General features: G+C 48.4%; 7 protein-coding genes across 7 annotated transcripts; 3 read left to right on the top strand and 4 right to left on the bottom strand.

Annotated features, from left to right (window-relative positions):
* Positions 1-95: 95 nt before the first annotated feature.
* FMAN_11487 (uncharacterized protein) lies at positions 96-1289 on the bottom strand (the record flags this gene model as incomplete). The annotated part of the gene is made up of 5 exons (XM_041834304.1): positions 96-441; positions 490-866; positions 913-980; positions 1027-1063; positions 1116-1289. The coding sequence occupies 5 exons, from the start codon at positions 1287-1289 to the stop codon at positions 96-98; spliced, it is 1002 nt and encodes a 333-aa protein (XP_041684581.1).
* A 1159-nt stretch (positions 1290-2448) lies between these two features.
* Positions 2449-2912, top strand: FMAN_11486 (uncharacterized protein; the record flags this gene model as incomplete). The annotated part of the gene is made up of 2 exons (XM_041834303.1): positions 2449-2699; positions 2756-2912. 2 exons carry the CDS (start codon positions 2449-2451, stop codon positions 2910-2912), a joined length of 408 nt encoding a protein of 135 aa, XP_041684580.1.
* A 90-nt stretch (positions 2913-3002) lies between these two features.
* Positions 3003-7909, bottom strand: FMAN_11485 (uncharacterized protein; the record flags this gene model as incomplete). Its single annotated transcript, XM_041834302.1, has 13 exons — positions 3003-4210; positions 4262-4653; positions 4714-5002; positions 5053-5991; positions 6046-6163; positions 6216-6331; positions 6379-6537; positions 6586-6671; positions 6719-6753; positions 6804-7024; positions 7075-7142; positions 7192-7652; positions 7700-7909. The coding sequence occupies 13 exons, from the start codon at positions 7907-7909 to the stop codon at positions 3003-3005; spliced, it is 4302 nt and encodes a 1433-aa protein (XP_041684579.1).
* Positions 7910-8722: 813 nt separating this feature from the next.
* FMAN_11484 (uncharacterized protein) lies at positions 8723-9815 on the bottom strand (the record flags this gene model as incomplete). The annotated part of the gene is made up of 3 exons (XM_041834301.1): positions 8723-9005; positions 9054-9486; positions 9536-9815. The coding sequence occupies 3 exons, from the start codon at positions 9813-9815 to the stop codon at positions 8723-8725; spliced, it is 996 nt and encodes a 331-aa protein (XP_041684578.1).
* A 2896-nt stretch (positions 9816-12711) lies between these two features.
* FMAN_11483 (putative sulfate permease II) lies at positions 12712-15245 on the bottom strand (the record flags this gene model as incomplete). The annotated part of the gene is made up of 4 exons (XM_041834300.1): positions 12712-14129; positions 14186-14726; positions 14773-14918; positions 14987-15245. The coding sequence occupies 4 exons, from the start codon at positions 15243-15245 to the stop codon at positions 12712-12714; spliced, it is 2364 nt and encodes a 787-aa protein (XP_041684577.1).
* A 5546-nt stretch (positions 15246-20791) lies between these two features.
* FMAN_11482 (uncharacterized protein) lies at positions 20792-21927 on the top strand (the record flags this gene model as incomplete). Its single annotated transcript, XM_041834299.1, has 5 exons — positions 20792-21390; positions 21437-21510; positions 21561-21595; positions 21646-21818; positions 21867-21927. 5 exons carry the CDS (start codon positions 20792-20794, stop codon positions 21925-21927), a joined length of 942 nt encoding a protein of 313 aa, XP_041684576.1.
* A 1319-nt stretch (positions 21928-23246) lies between these two features.
* FMAN_11481 (putative endo-1,4-beta-xylanase B precursor) lies at positions 23247-24217 on the top strand (the record flags this gene model as incomplete). Its single annotated transcript, XM_041834298.1, has 3 exons — positions 23247-23396; positions 23444-23562; positions 23611-24217. 3 exons carry the CDS (start codon positions 23247-23249, stop codon positions 24215-24217), a joined length of 876 nt encoding a protein of 291 aa, XP_041684575.1.

Genomic DNA, 24217 nt, shown 5'->3' with positions numbered 1-24217 from the left:
CTATTACCATTACTGTATGTTAGCTGTAATACATAAGAACTCCCCTTAGTACCCAAATTCACAAGCTGCTACCTCAGCGCATTAGCTTACTCAACTCAGCTCAGCTGCCAGGGATACTGCTCAACCGCCACTGATGTCTCGCTTCCACAAGCCCCGCTATGCCTAGGCTTCTCACTCAAGCCTTCATTATTTCTGATGTTTCCCGCATTAAACTCGATATCACTCCTGTGCTCCTCGAGAACAAACTCCGTAGTATTCCTCCTTCGGCCGATAATTATAGAATTCATTTTCGAGACGAGCGGTTTGAAAGTAGGGATGCACGCGCAGACCAGTGCTGAAGTGACCTCTGCCAAAGCCCAGAGCTGTGGCCTGACGATATCCCATGTAATAAATGACCACGTTTCCACCCATTTTATCCGTACGATAGCAAGCGCGATTGAACTTCACCAAAGGTCAACAAATATTAAATGTGAGTTGAGATAGACTTACAAGCATCCGAGTCCAAAGACGGCTGAAAGAGCGATCTTCTGGGATAGACGGAGGTTGAGCCTCCAAATAACCGGCAGTGGCAAGATAGCTACCACGAGATCGGTCAAGATATTAATTCCAGCGCAAACATACGCAAGCTCTAGCCGATTCGTGACGCACTTCATTCTAAGATTGCGGTTCCAGACGGCCTCGAGAGGGGCACACTGAAGAAAGAATATCAGAATTTGACAGATATTCCAGAATACGACCACCATTATAGCCCCGAGGTATGCGGATCGCCAGTAGGACAGCGTTACGATCTTGTAGTAAAGAAGAAGAAACGTCATCTTGGCCCAGAATAGTCCTTCTTTGTAGAAGAATGCGGCGATGTATGTGCACTTATACTGTTAGATGGACCTCCGAAAGACAAGGATGTAATCGAACCTTGTAAAACGGCGTGGTCTTGTTCTCTGGCAGAGTTCCAGTAGGGTCGTTTAGGCCGAGTGGTACAACTATAAATATTATGATTATGATTTTAAAATACCGGCCATAACTTACGTGTGAGTATACAAGATCCCATTCCTACTATACACAACTGAAGTTCAAGCTGTTAGCAATGCTCCATTCTAGCATCTCCGCCAACCTACCAGAGCCATGACAGCAGCAGCATCATCCCAATACGAAAACCCAATAATACAGCGACACCAAAATCCAAGGGCAACAAACAAAAGCGACACACAAAGAGCAAAACATACAACCAATATTACCATGACAAGATGAGTATGAGACGACTTTGCAGCTTCTTGTTCGGTTAAAGCCATGTTGGATGAGGAACCTGAAAGAACCGGTAATTAACAATGCTGAGAACGTGAATTTTACCCTTGGAGGGGTCATTAATATATAACTTGTAAGTGAAGTCATTTATAGTCCAAGATAGCCACTCCTCTTTTGGCGTTTTGCTTTCCAGAGGACCTGAATCGGTCAGTAACTGCTGGAATGTGGGTGCCACTTACACGATGGCTAATTCCCAGTCTTGATCAAGATCTACCAAAGATCCAGGAACAAAGCCTCCTCGAATCGTATAATATAGCTAAATGGAGTATCACGTCGCTGATCCTCTGTGAGGCCAAGACTTGTTACGTCGACGCTGTTGAAATTTGACTTGACCAGGGGAAAGAAAACCTAAGACCTTGACCCTAACCTAAGTAATAAAAACATTTAGAAGTCAAGGGTACTCTTTACTGAATTCATTTCAATATCTTCTTTTCAAGTCTCATATTTCCTTGCTCCCACAGGCTTAGGCGAAGCAAACCAGCGTGTTGGATTCGCCGCGTGGCATTAACCGCAACTTGAGGGCAGATCCATTCCATACCGACCCATGTCCACTAACGTCGCTAATCCATTCGGGCTGTCAAGCGTCGGGATAATGAGGAAAGGCGACAGGTGAGGCTCAGGATCTTCAGCCTAAATGTCCGAGCACAAACATTTGCAGTAGGATCCATGGATCCTACGATTATCGATACATCTAGAACAAGGGATCTCCTATCTGCAAAAGCCACACAGCTCCTTGGCAAGCGATATTCTAGCTAAATGCGTTCGAGGACTGACATACAACGTGAGTGATCCTGCGACATTGTGAAATCACAATTCGTCACCCTGCACCCACTGGCAAAACACAGCCACCGATACTGAATTCCAGACCGAAGTGGTGGAACAATTGCCCGGCCAGTTAGTCCTCTGCTTCAGCTCCTCCAAAATGGTGTCGGTGGCTGATGCCAACCATCGTCTTATTGGCTACACCTTCACAACGCGAAATACGAGCGCTGGGCAATGTGATACACCAGGCATCCGCAATTACAGGGGTCATCATTGGATGAGGGCTGGCTTGCCATTTTGAAGCTCAATGCATATATCAACGGCTCTCGCAACGATCTATATCAAAATTCATAATCATCAGTCTTGGGCCAACTATCCATCAGCATGGCAACTACCAAAAAACAGAGATTTCAGACGTTGTTCAAAGATGATGCTTCAGATGACAACAATAAAATAGAACTCTTCTCCCCCCTCGAATCTCAGCAACAGACCGAGATCACAGCATTCAACACTATCTCTCAATCCAATGTCGTTCCTCTGAGAAAGCTGAAACAATGGCCTCGAGCTGTCATATGCCCTGCCTGTCGAGAACTCTCTCTGACCCGAGTTGAGCGCAAAATCTGTGGTGGTACACAGTGAGTATAAACCCCGAAATCAGGTATACTGATGGACGCTAACTTAGACTTACCAGTGCCATGGCTGCATTGATGTTTGCATGCACTATCGTCGGGGGCCCTCTTGCGTATATCGGGAATCAGTGGAAAAATACTGAGCATTACTGTTGCAGATGTAACCGCAGACTGGTGACCTGGCACTTCAGCTCTGGGACTGAGATTCATGTTTGGTGAATGATATTATTGTATCGAGAATAGGTGATTCATTGAGAACATGTCCAGTTGTGTTTTAGCCTTGCAAATAGCTCTACAGCGGTTGATCTCTTATCCAGAGCTCAAATCCCATAGCCTCTTGAACTCGCTCTCCCTCCTCAGTAGCTCCCTTGGGTTATCCCACTCGATTACCCTTCCTCCCCCCATCACAGCAACTCGATCAAAATCCACAACAGCACCCAACCGATGTGCAATAGCGATGACCGTGCATCCCACGAACTCCTCTTGGACCACCTGTCGGATCAGTTGCTCGGACTTGGCGTCGACGTTGCTACTCGCCTCGTCAAGAAATATTATCTTCTTGTTAGCTAGTATCGCTCTGGCAAGGCAAAGAATCTGGCGTTGACCTTGCGATAGTCGCTCGATGTCAAGGATGCTGTCCAAACCTCCAAGCTTCTCTACAGCCTCTTTCATCCTAAGGCGATGAAGAACAGCGAGAATCCTCTCTTCAGCCTGCTCACCGCGAGGCACCAGATTATCGCGAACAGTAGTCTTCTTCATGAAGAACGGATGCTGAGGTACGACTGCCACAGAGGCTCGTACAGTTTGTCGCGGAAGTGTAGTGATGTCAATGCCGTCAAACTTGATGCTAGAATTGGAGTCAACCTCCAACATCCGGAGAAGACAGGCCATCAAGGAGCTTTTGCCACTGCCACTGCGTCCAACTACACCGACCTTGAAGCCTGCAGCGATATCCAGACTGACGTCGTGTAGTACTGGCTCACCCGAAGCGGTATATGCAGCTGTCAACTTGTCGATCTGCACATGGCCATGAGGAGGCCAGCTCTCGGGTGGAGTGACAACCTCGTACGGAAGATTCTCACTGTCAGTTGTGGTGCAGAACTCTTTAGTACGACTAACAGCACCCAGAGAAGTCTCTAATTGTGTATAATTCTTGATGAGTTGCGTGAGATACTGCGAAAAAGATGTCACATTGAGAAGGGCCATTGCCACAAACTTCGGCTCGAAGTTGTCTCGAAGCTTAACAATGAGAACCATCAGGATTGTAGCCAGCGCTGCAACTGCAAGGTCAAGGACAACAGCTAGCCAGCGCTGAATACTGAAGAGGAGATAGTATGGACGCTGAGATGCGTCGAGGAACTGGAAGTGTTGTTCTTCGAACTCCTTCACCCAGCCGAAGGATCTGACACTGGATAAACCTTGAAGGGTATCAAGGAATTGCGTGAATAGTGGTGAGTTTGCTTGTAACTCCAGGATTCGGATCTGACGAGAAGTTCGAAGGTAGAATCTCTGAAGCACTGGCGCAATTGTCAGTGCACGGTAACAAGGGGGCCAGGAGCGAAACTTACACCAGCAGAAGAAAGCAAGAGGGGGCAGCGTGGCCACAAAGTATCCAGAGAACACGCACATCAGTATAACAGACATGACGGTGACGCTGGTGTCAATGGCCAGGTCAATCAATGCAAACGGAAGCTCGGTGTCTATGACGGACATGTCACGGCTGAAGCGGTTTGTTGTGACGCCAACATCCATCCTCGAGAAGAATGACAATGGAGCATTCATAACTGTCCGAAGTAGCCGGGCATGCAGAACTTCGCTGCTCAAAGGTACCATGATAACAAGGTAATGCACAGCTGCACCCATGATACCAATTATTGCAAGTCCAGCTAGCATCGCGTAGAGTCCGAGGTAGAAGTTGTTGACGCTTTGTTGAGTAATAACAGAATGGCCAGTCCAGAAACTTAGCAATAGCTCAGTCATCTTGTGGGCCGCGCCGAACAAGACTGTGAGCGTCACTAACAACAGGACATGCCACTTGGGTACTGTGTTGAAATAGTAACCATAAGTAGCAAGTTCTCCCAGTGCTCGGTTAGCAGATTCATTCTCTTCTTCTGGTCCTTGAGGTGCTGAAGTTGATTTGTCGTTGGCTTTCGAGGAGTCGCCGTCTCCCTTGGCAGCCCCGTTCTGCCGAAGATGTAAACCACTGAAGTAATCAGTGTCGTTCTTGAGTTGCTCAAATGTGCCTTGATGTTGAACTGTGCCATGTTCGCTTAGAGCAACTACGTGGTCTGCATATGCCAGCCGATGAACTATGGGATGTTAGTATGTTTCACTTCGACCTGGCGGAAGCTGAACTCACTGGCGTTGGTTACACAAACAACAGTCGTGCCAAGCTCTCTTAGCAACCCTGCTTCTGAAAAGAGCATCCTATAAATATGCTCCTCTGTCGAAGCATCTTGTCCTGAAAAGACATCATCGAAAATAAGCACTCCTGCCATTGAGTAAATGGCCCTTGCAAGTGCAAGTCTCTGGTTCTGGCCACCGCTGAGAGAAACACCACCGCTACCCGCTTTCGTGGCATCCTTGTCAGGCATCTCGCCAATGTCCTGCTCGAGCCCACATGCATGGACAACTCTATCATACCAATCTTTGTGATAAGTGGATATGCCGAGGATGTTCTGTCGAATTGTCAAGTTCTGAATCCATGGCTTCTGGTCAACAAATGCTATTCGTCGAGCATCCGTGTATATAAATCCCTTGTACGGTTGTAGCTCGCCAAGTAAGGCCTTCATGAGAGTGCTTTTGCCAGACCCAACACTGCCAATCACAAAGGTGAAGTGGGATTTACGGATAGGAAAGGAAATATTGCGGAGAGCCGGGGCTTCAGCCTTGGACCATCCGAAGCTGGCTTCTGAAACGATCATGAGAGGCTGGCCAGCTGCCACTGATGATTCGTTGGAGCGGTCGAGTAGCTCAATCGAAGCTCGGTCCTGAGCAACAGCATGTGGCCCGAAGCTTTGGGTGTTTTGTTGGCCTGGACTATCGCGGACACTGAGAGGTAAGCGGTGATCCTTGCAGCTATCCGATAGCAGAAAGCCCTGCATTCGATCAAAGCATGCAAGCGATGCCTTCATTCCAGGGATTGTTCGTATGAGCGTGGACATAGGATTTGACAAAAGATAGATAAGTGAAAGAGAAGTATATGCCGAAGCGGTACTCAAAGGGTTGCCTGTCTCCTGCGATATGACGACATAGGTCGCAAATGTAGCGAGAGGAGCTATGGCCTCCATGGTATTTTCTAGGGGGTTAAGTTAGCGATACACCGTATTCAAGAAGTAAATCGTAGACCTACGGAAGAAGACTCGCCAACACATGAGTTTACGGAACTTCTTGGACAGGTTCAATTCTCTGACACGCAGACTCTGGACCATGTTGTTGAGAACATCCGTCAGGCCAAGCATTTTCACTTCCTGCAATTGCGGTCAGTAACTCGGACCAAGCATCTTTGAATTGAGCACTTACTTTCATTGAACCCAGCATCGAGGCAGTAACATCGATGCGCGTTTGGATACCACGAACCCACTGCTTTTGGGCGTTCGCGATATACTTAGCTATCATCAGGATGCCAGTTGTCGAGACTAATCCCGTGTTAGAAGTGAAGTTACTATTAATAGAGAATTCAAACCTATTGCCACAACCATAGGGGCCAGAAATGCCATGCCAAGCTGTCTGTATAGGAGATATAAAGCCACTGCGCACTCAATAGGCGAGGCCCACATCTCATGTATGCTTGCGAAGTTTAAGCAGATGTTTTCGGTATCGGCAGACATCAGTGTTACAGCGACTGCAAGATGTTAACTATGTACCTTGCCTAAGAACCGTCTTCTCTTACTTGATTCGTCAAAAGCCGTGATGCTCAAATCGAGGGTCTTGTTATATACCAGGCTGATCAAGCTACCCCTGACGGCGGTGACAAACCTAGATAATTAGCGCTGGTTTCTTAATCAGCAGGAGTTTGATCTTACTGATAGGTCATATGCCAGTAGAATGCGTTAGCGATCTTTAGAATGTCAGACTGGATACTACAAGAGCAATGGGCGAGACACGAACCGCCAGTCCAATGAAGACGCAACACCAGGCTCCCGTAAGACCCCATCCAATGGCTTTATCTTCATCCAGGTTACTCGCAAATACAATTGTTCTCTGAATAAGAAAGGGTTGTGCGTATTTGAAAGCCATCAAGCAAATACGTGATGATATTCCAAGGAGAAAGACTCTTCTAGACGACCAGATCGTGGACCAAAAGAGAGCGTTACTCTTTATTTGCTTTGCTGGAATTCCTATCAGCTTGACATGCCGCGTAGATGCATTGTGGACCCACCGGTGCGCCATGACTTCTCAGCTTGTGCGAATAATCTCTTCCCCAACAGACTGTTTTCGATGGCATACCTGCTATCGTATTAGTTGGACCAGTATTCTAGTAGACGAAACAACATACAAATCCCGTTCAGTCAAGAAGCTGGAGAATCCTAATTTCATCAGAGGGTTGATCCACCAGAAGACACTACGGCCTAATATACCGCTCGTCGTCTCTGGTGATAGATCGCGGTACTGGACTCTCAGTATGGACCTCTTTTCCCATGCTTCAGATATGAGAATGAGAGCTTTCGCGCTGGTTGCTGCCGTGAACAGCCTCGCAACTGCGTGCGCTCCGTCAAGAAGCCAAAGAGTTCTTGATATAGCGCAATCGAAGAGGGCTGTAAAAAGTAGATAGACGTTGATGATTGTTGAAGGCCTCACGGAGCGTGTATGCTCGACGTAAGACAGCAAGGCCAACAACAGGCCGTTCACAAACACAAGAGCCGCTGCAGCGATTTGAGGGTTAGATGTAGGCAGAGGTCCAACCGTCCAGTATGTCAATACCACGAGCTGCAGTCCAGTATAGAGGGTGATCAGACCCTGATGTATCGTCAGCATCATCATGACTACAGCCTTGGGGCACTAACCAATTTGATAAGAAGGCGCGAATTCTCAACAATTTTTCGTGGCTCCCTCTTCAGCCATAGTAGTCTTTGCGGGACAAGAATCAAGAACAAGGCAGATGGGACAATCGATAGCACAACATTCTCAAATAAGACAGTGAAATCAAATCTTCCCGAGGCTGAGGGACCGAAATCAGTTTCGGGCAGAACGTTGAGTGAAGAATTAGCATCCATAGCGCTTGTGGCTGAGCAATCTGTACGTCTTCTCGACGGGAAAAGTAGATTCATATCATCATCTTATAAATAAGGTAACTTGGTTATGCCAGTGTAAGACCCAATGACGAATTGACCTGAATCAGTTGGTGCTTACGTGGGTGACTACGTTTTAATGCACTATCAACTGCGGGGAAAGGAGTTGATTGGGTGGTCAGCCAAGCGATAGGACAAACTCACGCCGTCTTACAGGGAGAAATAGGGAATGATAGACTTAACCGTGTTTGCGAAGCAGACCAGATAGATATTCCATGTGACCAATCTTTAAATCAAACGAAATTTGGTGTGCCCCTTCAGTAGGAGATGGATCCTGGCTATTGACATTCTATGAGCTCCAAATTCCTGTTCTCGGGACAATAACAGTCAAGTTCTATTCTAAGCCAGGGCAAACCCAGTAAGCTACGCATAGTCTCTGTCATGGTGAATTACAATCTCTCCTCACAGATGGCAATCGAATTTTAGGTAAGTTGAGCTGGAATATGAGCATATTCCGTTCCTCAGGTTTGATTTGGCGGGATAAGAAGCTAATAAGCGCGTCAAGCTTACAAAAGTTCCTCACCATGCATCTGTTGTCGTCACCACCTTACGAAATCCTTCACCGAATCGCGACAGCTCCAATCAGTCAAAACGGGTTTAGCTCAATAACAGCCAACGTCAATTTCTTCAAATTCGTAATCTTACAACTTGGTATATCCTTCAACCTCGCTTTTCTCCGTCAAAACACATTTGAGCTCCACAGTCGCTATTTTCTAATCTCTTCAACACGTAACCATTTTACTCCTTGACAAGGACAGCTCTGTATCGAACCTTGCCCTCCTTCAAGTCGTGTAGAGCCTTCTCAATCCCCTCTTCGTTCAGAGGGTATGTCATAATGGTGGGCTTGATGTTCTTCCTGGCAGCAAAATCAAGAAGCTTGCGAAGGCTATCGCGAGAGCTGACCAGAGAGCCCTGAACGCGAATGCCCTTGAGGGAGAGCGAGGTCAGAGGCACGGGAGTAGACTCCAGAGCGGCAGTAAGAGGGTAGATGACACCATCGGTATCAACAAGAGGAACGAGGCTATGATTGTTAGTTGTGACGAATCAAATACTGGTGCGGTGTACGTACCTGCTGTAGTCGACATTTGAGCTACCGCAGAGAAGCAAGTGCTTAACGGGCTTGAAGTTCTCGGGAGCCTCGTCTCCAGACTTGAAGACAATAAATTCAGAGGCGCCATAGTCAAGGGCTTCCTGTCTCTTAGACTCGGAAGAAGAGAAGACAACGACGTGAGCCCCCTTGGCAGCAGCTAGCTTGATAGCAAGATGGCCCAGGCCACCAATGCCCATAACACCAACTCTATCTTGAGAGCGAAGACCATACTTGGTGAGAACTGTGTAGACAGTGGCTCCCGCGCAGAGAAGAGGGGCGGCATCAGCGGAGTCGTATCCATCGGGAATAGGAGCAACGGTCTTGGAGTCCCAGACAGCTCCGTAGGAGAAGGAGCCGTTGTCAGTGTCAGAGAAACCATAGATCTGACGCTCACGACAGTACTGGTCAAGGTCTGCAGCAGGGTCAGTACTGTTATTTCCTAGAACTCTCAGGTTTCTTACCTGTACAGCAGTTGTCGCAAGAGCCGCAGATCTGATGTGTGTATCCGAATCCAACTCTGTCGCCAACCTTGACGTTCTTCACTGACGATCCGACCTCACGAATAACACCAACGCCCTCATGACCAAGGACAATTCCACTGGGCTGGTAGAGCTTATCCGTTCCACAAACACCAGAGTGTGTTGTCTCAATGAAGACCTCGTGGTTCTGGAGCTCACGCTCGACGGTGTCAGAGACAATCCTTCCCTCGGGGGTTCCTCGGAAGACCTTGTAAGAGACCATTGTTGCGATGTTATGTATGTAGGGTTATAGAGATGTAGAGATAGAGTTTTGTGTAAAGATGGGGTATATGGTTCGATTCGAAGGGGGCTTCTGGGCTGGTCTTTATATAGAAAACGGCTGGCGATAGCTACGGTTACATAGGGCTATCGGACCGGCCGGGGCAGTCTTCCTCATCGAGTTGGCCGACCACGCGAAGCACGGATTGTGGGTTTGACTCTGGAATGAGCCTGAAGAAAGAGACCGAAGTGGGGATGTGAAAGCTTCTTTTTGCCTTGATATCGGGGTTAGCGAAGAGTCCGTCATTGTGGACATTTTGGCATTCCAGGTTTTGCATGTTTTGGGATGTTTATTTCCGGTGAGACTGATCCAGCATCTTCTCCAGCACCCAGCTTTTGATGCTTCTCTTTTGTTGCACATTTGATATGTTGACAACCGTGATGTTTCTTCACCGACAAGTCGCTTAACATGTCCCCTTGCCATTAATACCTACTTCGGAAACATCGTTATCTTTATCCGTCCTGACCGTTTGTTTCAGGTCCTCGGATCATTCACGTAACTTGTCCCCAGCTTTGTAATCTCAAAATAAAATTCAACCGTTGAAAATGGATTCTCGGACCGCTCTCGGTGGATACGGACCCGGTGAAGAGTGGAGCACGGCGGAGCCGCTTGCCTCGGCACGGAAGTATTTTCCACGTGTACTAACAAGATCCATGACGATTTGTTTCTAGAATTCCTGATGGAAGGATTCGCCATGCAAATCTTTTGCTCCGATCGGCGGACATGATGTCATGCGATGAGATCCTCAGGGTCTTGCATCCTTTGCCTTTCTCGTCAATCTGAGTTGGGATATTTTTGTTTTATGGTCTGGAGATTCGCATTGCATCATCTCGATTTCAATTTGACTAGGCATGAGACCTGGACCAGTAGTGGGAGTTAGTGCCGGATATGCACCACTAGCAGTTAGTCTCCGAAGCTTTGTTCAAGAGTGATGATAAGTTACGAAAGACATAGATATCAGACCATATCTTGAACCATTCTGGCGTCAGGGGTAAGTTGGACGATACGGCCCATGTTCATCCGACATCCGGGGACAAGATGCCACAGATAGCTTTTCTCATGAGACTTGTCTAAATTCTTCTGATTTTCCTGTTAACTTGATGTGCATGGGCTTTTGAAACGTACATTGCGTTGCCAGCTTATGTCCTCCTGTTCACCTGCCCGAAAGATGGAAAGCAGATATCTACGAGGTAGTCGGGCTCTAGGCAACAGTGAGGGCGACGAGTATTTTGCCCGTATGTGTTTTTTTGGTGTTCTTTACCTTTGTGGCCTTAAGGCTAAAGCCTCTTTTTGACCCCTCAACCCTATCACAGAGGTAGTCGGGCGGTATATTCATTTGTATCTCCAAAAATACAAAGAAGCGAAGACTCCTTATGGTGACGATAACTGCCTTCTTTCAACTCATCGCTAAGTTACGTGATACTTTCTGGAAGCACGTGTTCTTTCTGAAGCTTTGAGTCTGCGACTTAGTCTACTGATGGCCAACATATTCAGTTACCCCTCATGGTAAGTCGATACTGTGTCGCTACTCGCCAGGGATGTTTTCATCTGATGGCAACGGTGTTAGATAGTTGAGACCCGAAACCAAAGCCTATATAGTGTATGATTCACAGTGCTAGAGTCTAGGAATAGCCTTTTGCCAGAACAATATTGGCCTCATTCCAGCTCATTTGAAGAGTCCTCGCCCAGCAAGAGATAGGATCTTGTGAACTCTGGAGCACCCCTATGAACTTTTCCCATGGCTGCAAAAGCCCCTTACATCAGACTAGTCGACATAAATGGTGGCAAGGTACGCTCGAGAACCTTCACTTTAGGCTATGCGCATATTGCCTTTGGAAGCCTAAAGTTAATTGGTATTTTTCAGTGTGTTGGCTTGATATATCTCGTTGAGATATCATAAGCTTGAACTATCAATCAATCAGAACCTTCACTTTCCCAAACGCAGCTTCTTCATTAAACTACACTTCTCGTGGTGCTTCACTGTTACCTGCCTCTAAATAGTTCACTTAAGAACCTATGCTAACAACAATATTATGGAGTCACCGCTCCCCGATGCCAAGACGAATTATGATTGGACTCATGGCAGACAGTCTGCTTGTACGATATCAGGCTCACTAGAGCGATTCCTCTATTTCTCTAATCTTTCGTCACCTTGGAAACTTCACTTCGGGGTAATCTGTCCCTGGAAGTGATATTACGTCGTTCAAAGTGGACGATCGATAGCTCGAGGCTCCCATGCACACCACGTACCAAATCCATGATAGCAGTGTATCAATTGCTCAAGTGGCCAGTTTTCAGGATCTTACAAGTATGGTAACGTATCTCACTCAACTAGATAAGTTGAACACTGATTGACCTTGGACTGGTTTCTTATTTGTCTTGGGCAATGACCACACCACCTTCGTGCATGCTCGTGTTTTTGCTTAGCACATGACTTCAAAGACAAGACTTGGAACCGAAATCTGACAGCGAGCATGGAGGGCAGATATAAAAAGGGTTTAATCACTGCCAGTACATATTAGGATTCTGGGGATTGTCAGGCTACTCAGTATAGTCTCAAGTTCTTCACTATTTACGGCAGTCACGAGCAAAAGGCATGCATGTAAAAGTGATAAGTCATTGTCATTCATAAGCCATGGCCAACTTCGCCATCGACATCTTCCCCCATATAAACACTAGAACTAGAACAACATCAAAACTGAATCGGGTATAGACACATCGCCTAACAACCTCTATGGCGATGTGATTCCAACACATGACAAATCTTTTACCATATTAAAACTCCATGAAACACCTTAATACCCAGATACACAACGATTAATATGTAATAATAGCCAATTTAGTGCTGCTTCAACTCAGCGGCGGAAACGGCAGCGTCGACGGCCTCCTGCAAATCGAGATGGAAGAAAGGTCGGTTGAGACCCTGCACAGCAATGAGACGAGCGCTGGTTGGGTCTCTTGTTACACCCTTCTCGGAGCCAATGCTGTTGATAGAGTCGTCAACAGCCTCGATATCCTGCTTGATGGGGGCGCTCTTGGCCTTCTCATCGAGAGCAGCAGCAGTAGCAGCGCTGTCATCACCGCCGAGGTCGGCAATGGAGAAGATAGCCTTCCAATGTCCAGTGCCGTCGTGGTTAGTGCGGGGAGTGCGGAAACCGAAGCCAGCAGCAGCGAGAGCACGCTTAGTCCATCGGTTCTCGATGTTGGCGAAGTGCCAGTCGACAACCTCGGGAGCAGCGAACTTGTCAAGTTGGTTGCGAACATCAATCAGAGCTTGGATAGAAGTAACGTCGACGTTGTTGACACTGGAGAAATCAAGGACGACGGCCTTGAGGACAGGTCTCTCATCATTATCAACAGTCTTGATGTGGCGAGGCTCTCGGTCGTTCCAGGGCCGGTCACCAAGCTTACCCAGAAGAGCAGGGTTAGTTCGTCGGCACTCCTGGAAGATGGTCTCGGTGAGGTGGTTCAGGTAGTGAGAGGCATTGGGGTAGTTGAAGCCCTCGGCAAATCGGTAGATGAAGACACCAGGGTAAGGAGTGCGGACGATGACCTTAGGGTTGGAACCGTTGCCGTGATCAAGGGGAAGGAAACCAGCTCGGAGAGAACCCTCACCCTCGTCAACGGATCCAGGGCTGGCGGTACCGTCACTGACGTTGGCCTTCATGGTTCGGACACGGACAACACCGAGGAAGCGGCCACGGGTCTTGAAGAGACGGAAGACGACGACAGCAGCGGACATAGCGATCGTGGTGTAGATACCGTTCTCGATGGAGCTGAAGATGGTGACGAGTACACCAGCGAAGAAGATGATGACCTCGATGGGTGAGACACGCCAGAACTGGTAGACAACCTTGGGAGGAGTAATGACATCTCCGACAGCGTGGATGATGACACCAGCAAGGCCTGCGTTAGGGATGTAGAAGAAGACAGCAGTAAGGGCGTAGAGAGCAAGCAAGACGACAATTGCAGTGATGACACCAGCAAAGGGAGTTCGGACACCGGCCTTGGACTTGATGGCAGTTCGGGAGAAAGATCCAGTGGCGGGGTAAGCTCCAAGGAAGGGACCGAGAAGGTTGCTGACACCAATCGCGACAAGTTCCTGAGAAGGGTCGATAACATAGTTGTTGACACGGCCGAAAGACTTGGAGATGGAGATGTGTTCAATCAGGACAACGATGACAGCAGCGGGAAGCTCAGAGACGAAAGACTTGATAATGGGGGTGTTGATCTCGGGGACAGCAGCGTGAGTGAAACCTGAAGAGTTAGTCAGTTACTAGATTGATTATCAATTGTGAGACGAGATAGCTTACCACTGGGAACGTCGCCGACAATGCTGATGCGGGGCTTGGAGCGGTGGTTGATGTTCATGCCAGCGCTGATACCAACGTACAGCAGGATGACAAAAGCAGTTCGCAGGGTCGAAATGAAGAAGTACAGCTTAGCGCGCTGGGGCTGCTTCTTGGCCATGGTGCTGCAGAAAATACGGATCAGGTAGAGCATGGTCAGGGCTGACAGACCAATAGCAGCGTCGAGTTTGCTGCCACCCAGGTTCTTGAGGGTGTCGATGATCACACGATACGTTGCCTGACGGGTGTTGACACCCTTGATGCCCATAAGCTTGGGGACCTGGCCAGCGATAATGTTGACACCAGAGCCAGTCATGAAAGCGCAGATGGAAGGCAGAGGGATGAACTCAACGAGCCAGCCAAGACGAGCGAGACCAAGGAATGTGACAATTGAGCCGACGATGACTGCAAGGGCGGAGGCGACAACGTGACCAGGAACGTCCGGCAGGGAATCGGCAGCCTTGAGGACGATGTTGCCTGTGACCTGGGACATGACAGCGACGGGCTAAAGAGTCAGTTAAAGTCGTTCAACAAGATCAAAGCGTGCTTACACCAATGGTGATGTCCTTTGATGTGGCGAAGAACCAGTAGATCAAGACACCCATGAAGGATGAGTACAATCCATATTCGACGGGAAGCTGTGCCAGCTGGGCATAGGCCATAGACTGGGGAACAACGACAGCACCAACAGTGATACCTGCGGGGAGTTGATGTCAGCAAACAGAGTCTCCCCGAGAATGAAACCGCACCGGGGAGTTAACTTACCGGCAACCAAATCACCAATGAACCAGATCAAATTGTACTTGCCGACCCATGACAAGAACGGGAAGAGGTTGTAAAAGTATTCTCCAACAGCACGAGCGCTGGGTGTGATTTCTCGAAGAAATTCACCGACTGTAGGCTCCTCTTCGATGTAAAGGTCTGCATTGGTGATTGAAGGCGCTTTCTCTTCGGGTTCGGTGTGATCGGCGCCGATGAACTTCTCCAAGGCCGTCTTGGCAGAATTCTTGCCAGGTTGAGACATGTTGGAACAGCAATAGCAAAACCAACTGGGGGGAAAGGACAACGCTCAAAAAAAAAAAAGACGATGGGAGAAGGGAGATAAAATAAGATTGTTGAGTAGGTATGCAAGAACGGGGAGATCAAAAAGGTTGATCAGCAACGGCACAACGTGGGTATTTGAGTCGTCAAGACGTGCCGTGGGTCCCCAAGTCGGATTGTCGCTCGGTCGGTCGGGGGTGTGATGCAGCGCTAGCAAGACTTTCTCCTAGTTAGGACAAGTAGTCGAGGTAGCTATGACGACTGAAGTTCTTGGGTCTTCAGGGTCAGAGGGTTGAGGGATGGAAATGGTGAGCCAGATCGAGTCGATCTGTAGGATATATATGGGGTTAAGACCCGTTGAGGGAATTGAGAAGTGGGAGCGAGGTTGAGAGAGAGATAATCGAGAAGAAAGAGGCGAGGAAGGGCCACATATAAATTTAGACCGGAATGGCTGACCACCAGCGGCGATCCGAGTCCAAGGGCGTGTGTATTGTTTGTGAAGTCAATTGCTAAGCTGTCGCTATCGTTCCGTGACCCTGAACCTGTAGTTATCCTGGTCTGGTCTGGCCTGGCCCACGCGGTAGTGTCATTTCGTCTCAATCCAGCCCTTTTTCAGGCTTCATGCAATCGTGACCACAGCCCAAATCCAATGCCACAACGTTTCTTTTTTTTGCGAGCGGGGAGATGAGAGTCTCACTGAGCGAGTGAACAGGGATCGACGAACGCCAAAAAAACTGTGGGTGCTACTGGTAATGCCTGTATCCTTTGTAGCGTGTACATGCGAGCTGGGGTCACATTAGAGGTCTCCTCGGACCCTCGTGCGGTGTGTCATTTCCTTCACACCCCAAGCTCTCTCTTCTCTTGTCTTGTCTTGTACCGCGTCAAGCTGCAGAATTGATGGAGGTAGCGTGGGGAGTTTGCGGCAAAAGCTGGGTGTCCGGGGCTCCATTAGAACCATTGCGTGCTGACCAGGATCTGAGCATGCAATTGTCGCTATCCCAATTCAGCTCCGCCAAAACTCCACCAACATTCGTGTCGTCTCCGTGGCAAGATCGCATCTCTTCAAGAACAATTTTCTCTCAGAGCTTGCATTGAGCGAGGCTTCTGATGCTCTGTAGGTAGTATTGATCAAAATGACAAAGGTCTGTGAGCATTATGCCGACCTTGCATTACAACGCTCAAAGTTCATGAAAAGAGAAAATCCCTGCTAGATCTCGCGACGATATGGTCCCCGATTGCGCCATTTGATCTAAAGCCGTTAACGGTTTAGTTCCGCTTTCTAAGCGGCAGACTTATTCCCATTATGGAGTAGTAGACTTGAAACCATAAAAGCTTTGATGGTAAAATGAGATCATCATTGGATTAGAAATGGACAATGAACTCATCCCATCGAGACACGGAGGAAATCGAGCGTGAAAATTGTTGTGAATTATGCACCACATTTATTGTGTAGCGTACGGAGTATTGTTATCCACGGCTTACAGTGGGTGAGGGCACATCCTTCAGGGACCTTCGGGGAGTTGGTCAGGTAGCTCAGGTACCCCTGTCTTTGAAGTTTACCTCGCCGTTACCGGCCTGAGAGCTTTTCGTTCCATGCAGGCTTCTATTCTCGGGGAGATGAACGCTGTTGGACTCTCAAGCCTTTCATTGCTTTATTACATCGTTTTGGTGCCATTGCTCCCTTGAGAAAGAGTGAATCGTCGCTCTGGATGAAGACTTTTTCGCTGTTCAATCTCTTCAATGACCCAATTTTCATCATGATGGCCTCATCGGCCCATACCCCAACTCCCCGTAACGCTTCGGCCCCACTCCCCTTTGCTACCGGTGCTAACGTCCCTGGCGTTACGGGACCATGAATAACCTTCATGAGACTCGATATCGCATCGCGAATGCCGGTGTGGTTACGGAACAGAGCCCACAATACAATTGCAAATCTCTCATGTCCAAGCTTCGTCATGAAAGTCCTGAGCCCTCCATGTAGTCCAGAATTGCTTCCGGTGAGACTATTGCTCAGCCATCACGACATCCGTGCTCTACGGCTGAGGATTCAAGATGGGTCCCTATTTTCGGGGAGTCCAGTAACAAGTGCACATCCATCCTCATTTGTCTATTCGTCCATTCGTCAATTTCCACCACCCCCGGTCCAGCGCCCAACCCTTGCTGTCTCTCAAAGTGAGTGCACCAAGACAACTTTAGCTTCCCAAGGCTGTGGTTGCGCGGTCACACATCAGGTCTAGACTCGAACAACTGCACCTACTGTGCGTCAAAGAGGCTCTAGATTGACAGCTTGACCGTGATACATGTTGCCGATCTTCCGAGTCGTGTGTGAAGCGGCCAGCTCTCGATCAATAGCTTCAACTTACAAGTCGACGCACTGGCATGGTGCAATATGGCAAGTCCGAAATCTTATCTGTCGCAATAGACCCTTCCATATTGCTCATATTAGTGCGTCGCATGTGTCTTTTCTCATTTCAGGGAACGCGGATCTCCAATCTGGGCGATCGTGGCCGCGTATTAGCTTGCTTCCATTTCAATATGGACCATCGTAACACTCTCCGCGTAATACTCTCGGGCCATCGCTGGGTCGTCGGTCGTTTCCCGCCTTTTCCTTACGAGATCGAAACAGATTTATCCCGCAGTGGCCGGCTGCGTCTGCTGTTTCAGCTCAAAAATGGTCCCTTTCGTCCCCCACTCACGCAGGCACGCGAGCTGGGAGTAACCTCGTTGACAGTCTAACAGTCTCTCCCTTTGTCATTGCTGCATGTCTCATTGGATCCAACAATAACCCTTGTTCCGGACCATCGGGGCTTGCCCGACGGTCCAGCTTGCATTTGGACGAATGACTTGATCAAGAAGCCAATGTACAGCCAAGGCCTCACCTCATCCCTCCCGCTCGGGACCATAAGCCTTCCGGCTTGGTCCCCCACGAAAGGTGACGCCTTCCGGCACAAAGTCCGTCAATCCACATACAATTTTGTCTTGGCCATCTCGATAGCAATTTGCCTTGGCGAACGTGGTATTTGAGCTAATGCAGATGAGTATCAGGGGATTGATATTGCAAGGCTGTCGACGTCGGTCCTTCTGTTCCTTCGATGATCGAATTTGTCTATGCGTTGATGAATTTGCGACAGTTTCAGGGCACTGCACATCGCACCTTGCGATCCAGGCCCCATGGCGAATATTTCCAGATCTTGCGCGCCATCAGGTAAGCTTATCCAGCACTGTTTCTGCGTCCTAATCAATCTCGCCGCGGTTGGTAGGATGAACAACCCAGATCTACCCTTGTCGTCCAGTTGGGTGGTGGTAGTCTAGTGTCGGGGAGTGTGCATTTGGAACCGTCTTAGCTCGGTGTGTTTTTGAGCGAGGTACGGTAGTGCTCACACTCGTTGTACACGGTACTTGATCCCCTGCCAAGCGACGCCCACGTCTTCCTTTAGCGCAGCCGTTGGCTTCTCCCGGGAATGCATCCTCCAAGCGGCGCCATCAAATGCACGCGAGCACATCCCGTTGTTCTGGGAGCTTGGCAACGCACTTAATCGGCAATACGGCACACAACCCTGCCAACAACTGCAAGGTTATCAAGACATAGTCGAGTTTATACGTGGGATTTGCAGTTCCAACTCCAATTCGGACGTAATTGGGTTCGCTCGTGGCTGGTCGTGGCCTTGCGAGATTCGTTCTCTGGTTGATTCGTCAAGGTTCCAATTGGGCACGACATTGTGAGCTGAACCTCCMCCTGCCACTATTGGTTATCGCCCGTGGAATTGTGACAAGTTAACGATCAAAGGTGACAAGCCATTAGACATCTCATCTCGATAGTCAATTGCGTCGAAAGCCACGGCGATGGTGAAAGACGGCCAGGCGCGTCTGTTCCACTTGTCACGACAAAGTTATTACGTCGATAGATGACAGATCGATGTGGTCGTCAGCGTAAAGATCGGTCGGCTACTGGAGGTCCCGTATGCTATGGGGCAACTGATCAACAATCTGGACAATCTAGATGTTCCCATGTCAGCAGAGTTCATTATGCTTAATTGCGTCGACCCACATACCACGTCCCTAGTGACATTCGGTATTCGTCCATCCCGGTCATCTTGTCGTGCCTCGGAGTTGCGTGGATGTGGTGTAGGCGCTGCTGTCGTGGATCGACAGTCTCGCAATGTTGTTGTGAGGTTGAAAGAGAATTTTTCCCTCACGCGGCTCAAGTCGCGTCCAAATTCGGGACCGTCATTTGTCCGTGACTTTGTTTCGGGGAGTTCACGAGGAGTCGAGACTACCAAGCCTCTCTCGGGGAGTTGGTGATGGGTGGAGACTAGAGAATTCTTGATCTGGCCAAGGTGACCGGGACTGGGCACCAGAAATTGAGACAACCGAATGGACAGCGCATCAAGAGTGGCAATTACACTAAGGACTGTTCTCAAGCTAGAGACTTATTGACTGATTGACGACATATTGTCGCAGGTCGGCTGGTGGCGATCCAGTTGGCCATCGAGCTAAAGAAATGATTTTGGTGTGAGTAGCCATTGATAGCCTGGTCAAGACAGATCACAAGGTCGTTCGTGGTCAGTTTACGCTATTTTCTAGACGAGCGGTGAGATTATTGGAGCTAGTTGTGACGTTTTTGGACTTTTTTTCCACCTTGTCCTCGTCAAAAAGCTGTATCACGATTCTAAACGGTCGGTAGTGGAATGAGTAATGATCGTGTAAAGTCGAACAACGTCGGGTTGACCATTCTCCATCCATCTAAAAAGCGTTGTAAATCTACATGAAGCCCAAAAGAGGTCGGGAAAGATAGTAGGGATGTTGGACAGCTATTTGTCTGTGAACTTTTCTTGGTGTTGCTTATTGGGACAAATACTGTAGGGTAGCTCACTTGTGACAGCTCTGATTTACGGAGATCCTGTCTCATCTCATCAGTGTCCTTTCTTTTTTCACTCGGTTGTTCAGGTACAGATAATTCTTTAGAGGCTTTAATACGTATAAGTTACTGGTAGGCATACAAAATTGAACCGGCAGTGGCATTATTGAGGTGAATCCCCAGAGAGGTGAGGATCAGCTTCGGCCCAATACATGGCCTTGGACAAGATATTCTCACTTGAACAGAGCTTCAGTAATCTCGAAGGTTATGGCCACGGTAAGCATCAAAGACGAAGCTAAGCATGACTCGTTTGGCTACCTTTTAACATACGCCACATATAGCTTGAGTTCAGATGATCTAAAAGTGACTAAGTCATACCTCAATTCAACTACCACCCGAAATCGAAGGCAAGAAGAATAAACACGATTCGGTGTTTTAGCTTTCACACTGAACTGAAGTATAGTTTCGCGACTCTTACCTAAAGACAGGGAAGTGATCCCAGTGACTCATTTTCATGCCAAAAAGCGTCACCATCGCAATCCTTCCGATAACCGATATTTACCCATGCGTGACAATGATTCATTCATCCAGGTATCTCAACCTATTTTTCTCGATGCCATTTCTCGATCTGTCGAGTCTAGCACTGTCTGAGGGACTTGAAAGTCATAGAAATGGCGGATTTTGTCAGAGTGTACACGACCGTGCCAGAGCAGCTCTTGGCGCTTTTGACTAAACAACTGCCCTACTCGCTACCCCTCCTTCGACGTCTTCAGTTTACCAAGTTTGAAAATGGCCTACGAGAGACAGCAAGAGTCATACTGGTAGCGGAATCTCAACTTGAGGAAGGGGTAGATCTTCCGAAGAGATTCACTGCGGCGTATATCGACGTCGGCGGTGGCCCTGACACGCAAATGTGGATATACTCGACTCTTGAGCATCCCGATAATGCTGACACCAACGACACGGCTGTCTATGAGCAGCAACTCCAGAAAATTATCGAGGAGAGCGTCGTGGTAGCAAAGGGTTATGGATATCCCCTCGTTTACGGCGAGGCTGTCTTGTTGGGAACATTGCACGACTCGGTCCGAGATCTCCTCTCCAAGACAGGCCGCGTTCAAGCTCGTGAAACAGGGGCATATGACAAATGGCTGTTCAAGTACGAGGATCTTCCGAAGGAAGAAATAGCTTTACCCGAGGGTATGCACTGGGGAACGGCAACAGATGATGATTGCCGAGTCGTCATCTCCCGAACCAATATCCCGAGAACAGTGCAAGTCTGAATTTAGCCAACTGGAATACTAGCTGACTCCCCATAGGCAAGTCCTGAGACGCATGCCAAGCTTGGTAATCAAGCTCGATGACGGAACGCCTGTCTCCTGGGCTTTTCTGGGCAAGTTCCCTCGAGCCTAATTCATGCGGCTCAACTCTAATTAGACTTAGGGTTCGATGGCTCACTAATCAGCCTCCACTGCGAGGTACGTATTTTATGACTTCAAGACACGATACGAAGCTAATTGTGAGCCAGGAACCGTATCGTCGACGTGGCCTTGCCAAGACGCTTGCTGCGAAGTTGTTTCGTGGAAAGTCTCTTGACTTTGCTGATGATGGCTGGTGTTCTGCTGATGTGGCACCAGACAATGACGGAAGTCGAGGAATGTGCAAGAGATTGAACGGAAAACCAACTTGGAGGGTTTCATGGTAAGCATTCGTGTGATTGTAATGGAAATTGTGAGCTGATAATCTCAGGGTGGTGCTGTTTGTCGGAGAGAAGCCACCAAGTGAAACCAATGGTACCAAGAACGCATGATGTACTCTGGGGGTTCTTGAGCGAACAAAAGACTTCTCTGGGCGCATGCTAGGTGCATTTGTTACAGGTTTAGTGCCCATGGCCTGAACTTGCGTTGAAAACAGGCTCATATAGACGGTTGAGACAGAGCGTAGGATATAGAGTGAAGATAGAATGAGACCGGAAGCCCAGTAAATTTTCGCATTCTGGCTGAATTAGTCATTCTGTCAAGCTATGGTACATGCTACTGAACCACCATTCACCCCGGACTGCGCGCAGTCTTCCATGAGGCGCATCGGTGATGATAGGATGTACGTAGGGTTCATTCGAGGAATTTTTCTGTAACAAGGGATCATAGCAAGACCCGAAATCGCGTACTATATCCATTGTTGATGTCGGATATTTAAGACGATCGATCCGTTATCTTGATTGAGTATTCAGGCTAAAAATGTTCCATGGCACTTGTCAGCCTCGACTGCTGAAGTACTCTAAATGCAATCAATGTGTAACTAGATTGTATCATGTATACTTATATCTGGGTCCGATCTAATGTGATTGATGTATGCAGTTGTATTCGGGTATTTGACTTTCGAGAATAGCCTGATATCGGGTATTATCCTTGAAACGTGAAACTTGGGCCACATGGTTCTGGCTTATGCCAAGTTTCAGGTTGAGGATGTTGCCGTTTACCGATGCTGGTTGCAAAATACGGCCCTTAACCCGTTTCAATTGAAATTAACTGTGGAACGCGAGGTTAAACGAGTGGATTTTAGCCGGAATAGGTGCCGTGGCTTTATTGCTAGAGACGACATTGTATCTGATATCAGAAGACGATGTGAAGTCCAGTAATGAAAATATGTGCCGAGATCGAACATATCATGGCCAAACCTTATCTCATGAATCATTAATACTTATTCGATCCTCGGTAAAATTACCATTTGTAGAAATGATTCTTGGAACATGACGAAGCTGTGCGGAAAGCATGAATATTTGCTTGGCATCTAGATCTAATCGGCCCACCATCAGCTCAACGCATTGAAATCACCATCTCCCGGAAACATCAAAACAATCGTCCAATGGACGGAAAAATCGAGCCTCGTTCCTCCTTCATTAAACGTCAAATCATTGTCCGATCGGGAGAACGGGCCGGCCCCACAAGTTGTTTCAGACCAAGCAACACCACATGTTTATTCGAAACAATAGTACGAACCGATATAACAAGGGTCATTTTCTCTATATCTATACCAACAACTTCGCAGCAATGGTAGAAGGAACCATCCTCCATCGCAACACTCGTTTTCTATTCTAACACACTCTTTTTTCTCTTCAAATCATTCATCATGGTTCACTTCACTTCCGTCTTCGCTGGGCTGTCGCTCGTAGCTGGCTCTCTTGCCGCGCCCTCCAAAGAAGGTCTCTTCTCCAAGATTACCAAGCGGGCTGGTACTCCCAACAGTTCCGGTACTAACAACGGATTCTACTACTCCTGGGTGTGTACAACCAACATTATTCTCGGTCCATGACTGACTCTATACAGTGGAGTGATGGCGGTGCCGATGCCACTTATACCAACGGCGAGGGAGGTTCTTATTCCATGGAGTGGAAGGATGGCGGTAACGTCGTCGGTGGTAAGGGCTGGTCTCCTGGAAAGGCCCGGTAAGACCACTCCAACCTTATACATGGCCCCTTGCTAATACCTGGTAGGACCATCTCGTACGAGGGAGAGTACAAGCCCAATGGCAACAGCTACCTCTCTGTCTATGGCTGGACCCGAAACCCTCTCGTCGAGTACTACATCGTGGAGTCCTTCGGTACCTACAACCCCTCCAGCGGTGCTACCAAGAAGGGTACCGTTGAGGCTGATGGCAGCACCTACGACATCTTCGAGACTACTCGCACCAACGCCCCTTCAATCGACGGTACTCAGACCTTCCAGCAGTACTGGTCTGTTCGCCAGCAGCATCGCTCTACTGGTAGCGTCGACACTGGTCTTCACTTCGATGCCTGGGAGAAGGCTGGTATGAAGCTCGGTACCCACGACTACCAGATCCTCGCTACTGAGGGTTACTTCAGCAGCGGATCTTCTCACATGACCGTTTCTGAGGGTGCTTCTTCCGGTGGCTCTACTGGCGGTGACGCTTCCCAGGGTGGTGATGCTTCTCAGGAAGGTGACGCTTCTCAAGGAGGCGATGCTTCTCAGGGCGCAAACGGTCAGCAAGGTGGCAACGGAAACTCTTTCCAGCAGCCTGGCAGTGAGAACCAACCCCAGCAACAAGAGATTGACACTGGTGCTAACGAGCCCTGCCAATAA

This window comes from Fusarium mangiferae (genome assembly GCF_900044065.1).
Source record: "Fusarium mangiferae strain MRC7560 genome assembly, contig: FMAN_scaffold008, whole genome shotgun sequence".
Lineage (NCBI taxonomy): Eukaryota > Fungi > Ascomycota > Sordariomycetes > Hypocreales > Nectriaceae > Fusarium > Fusarium mangiferae.
Note: the sequence above shows the minus strand (reverse complement) of the source record. Positions and strands in the feature narration are given on the sequence as shown.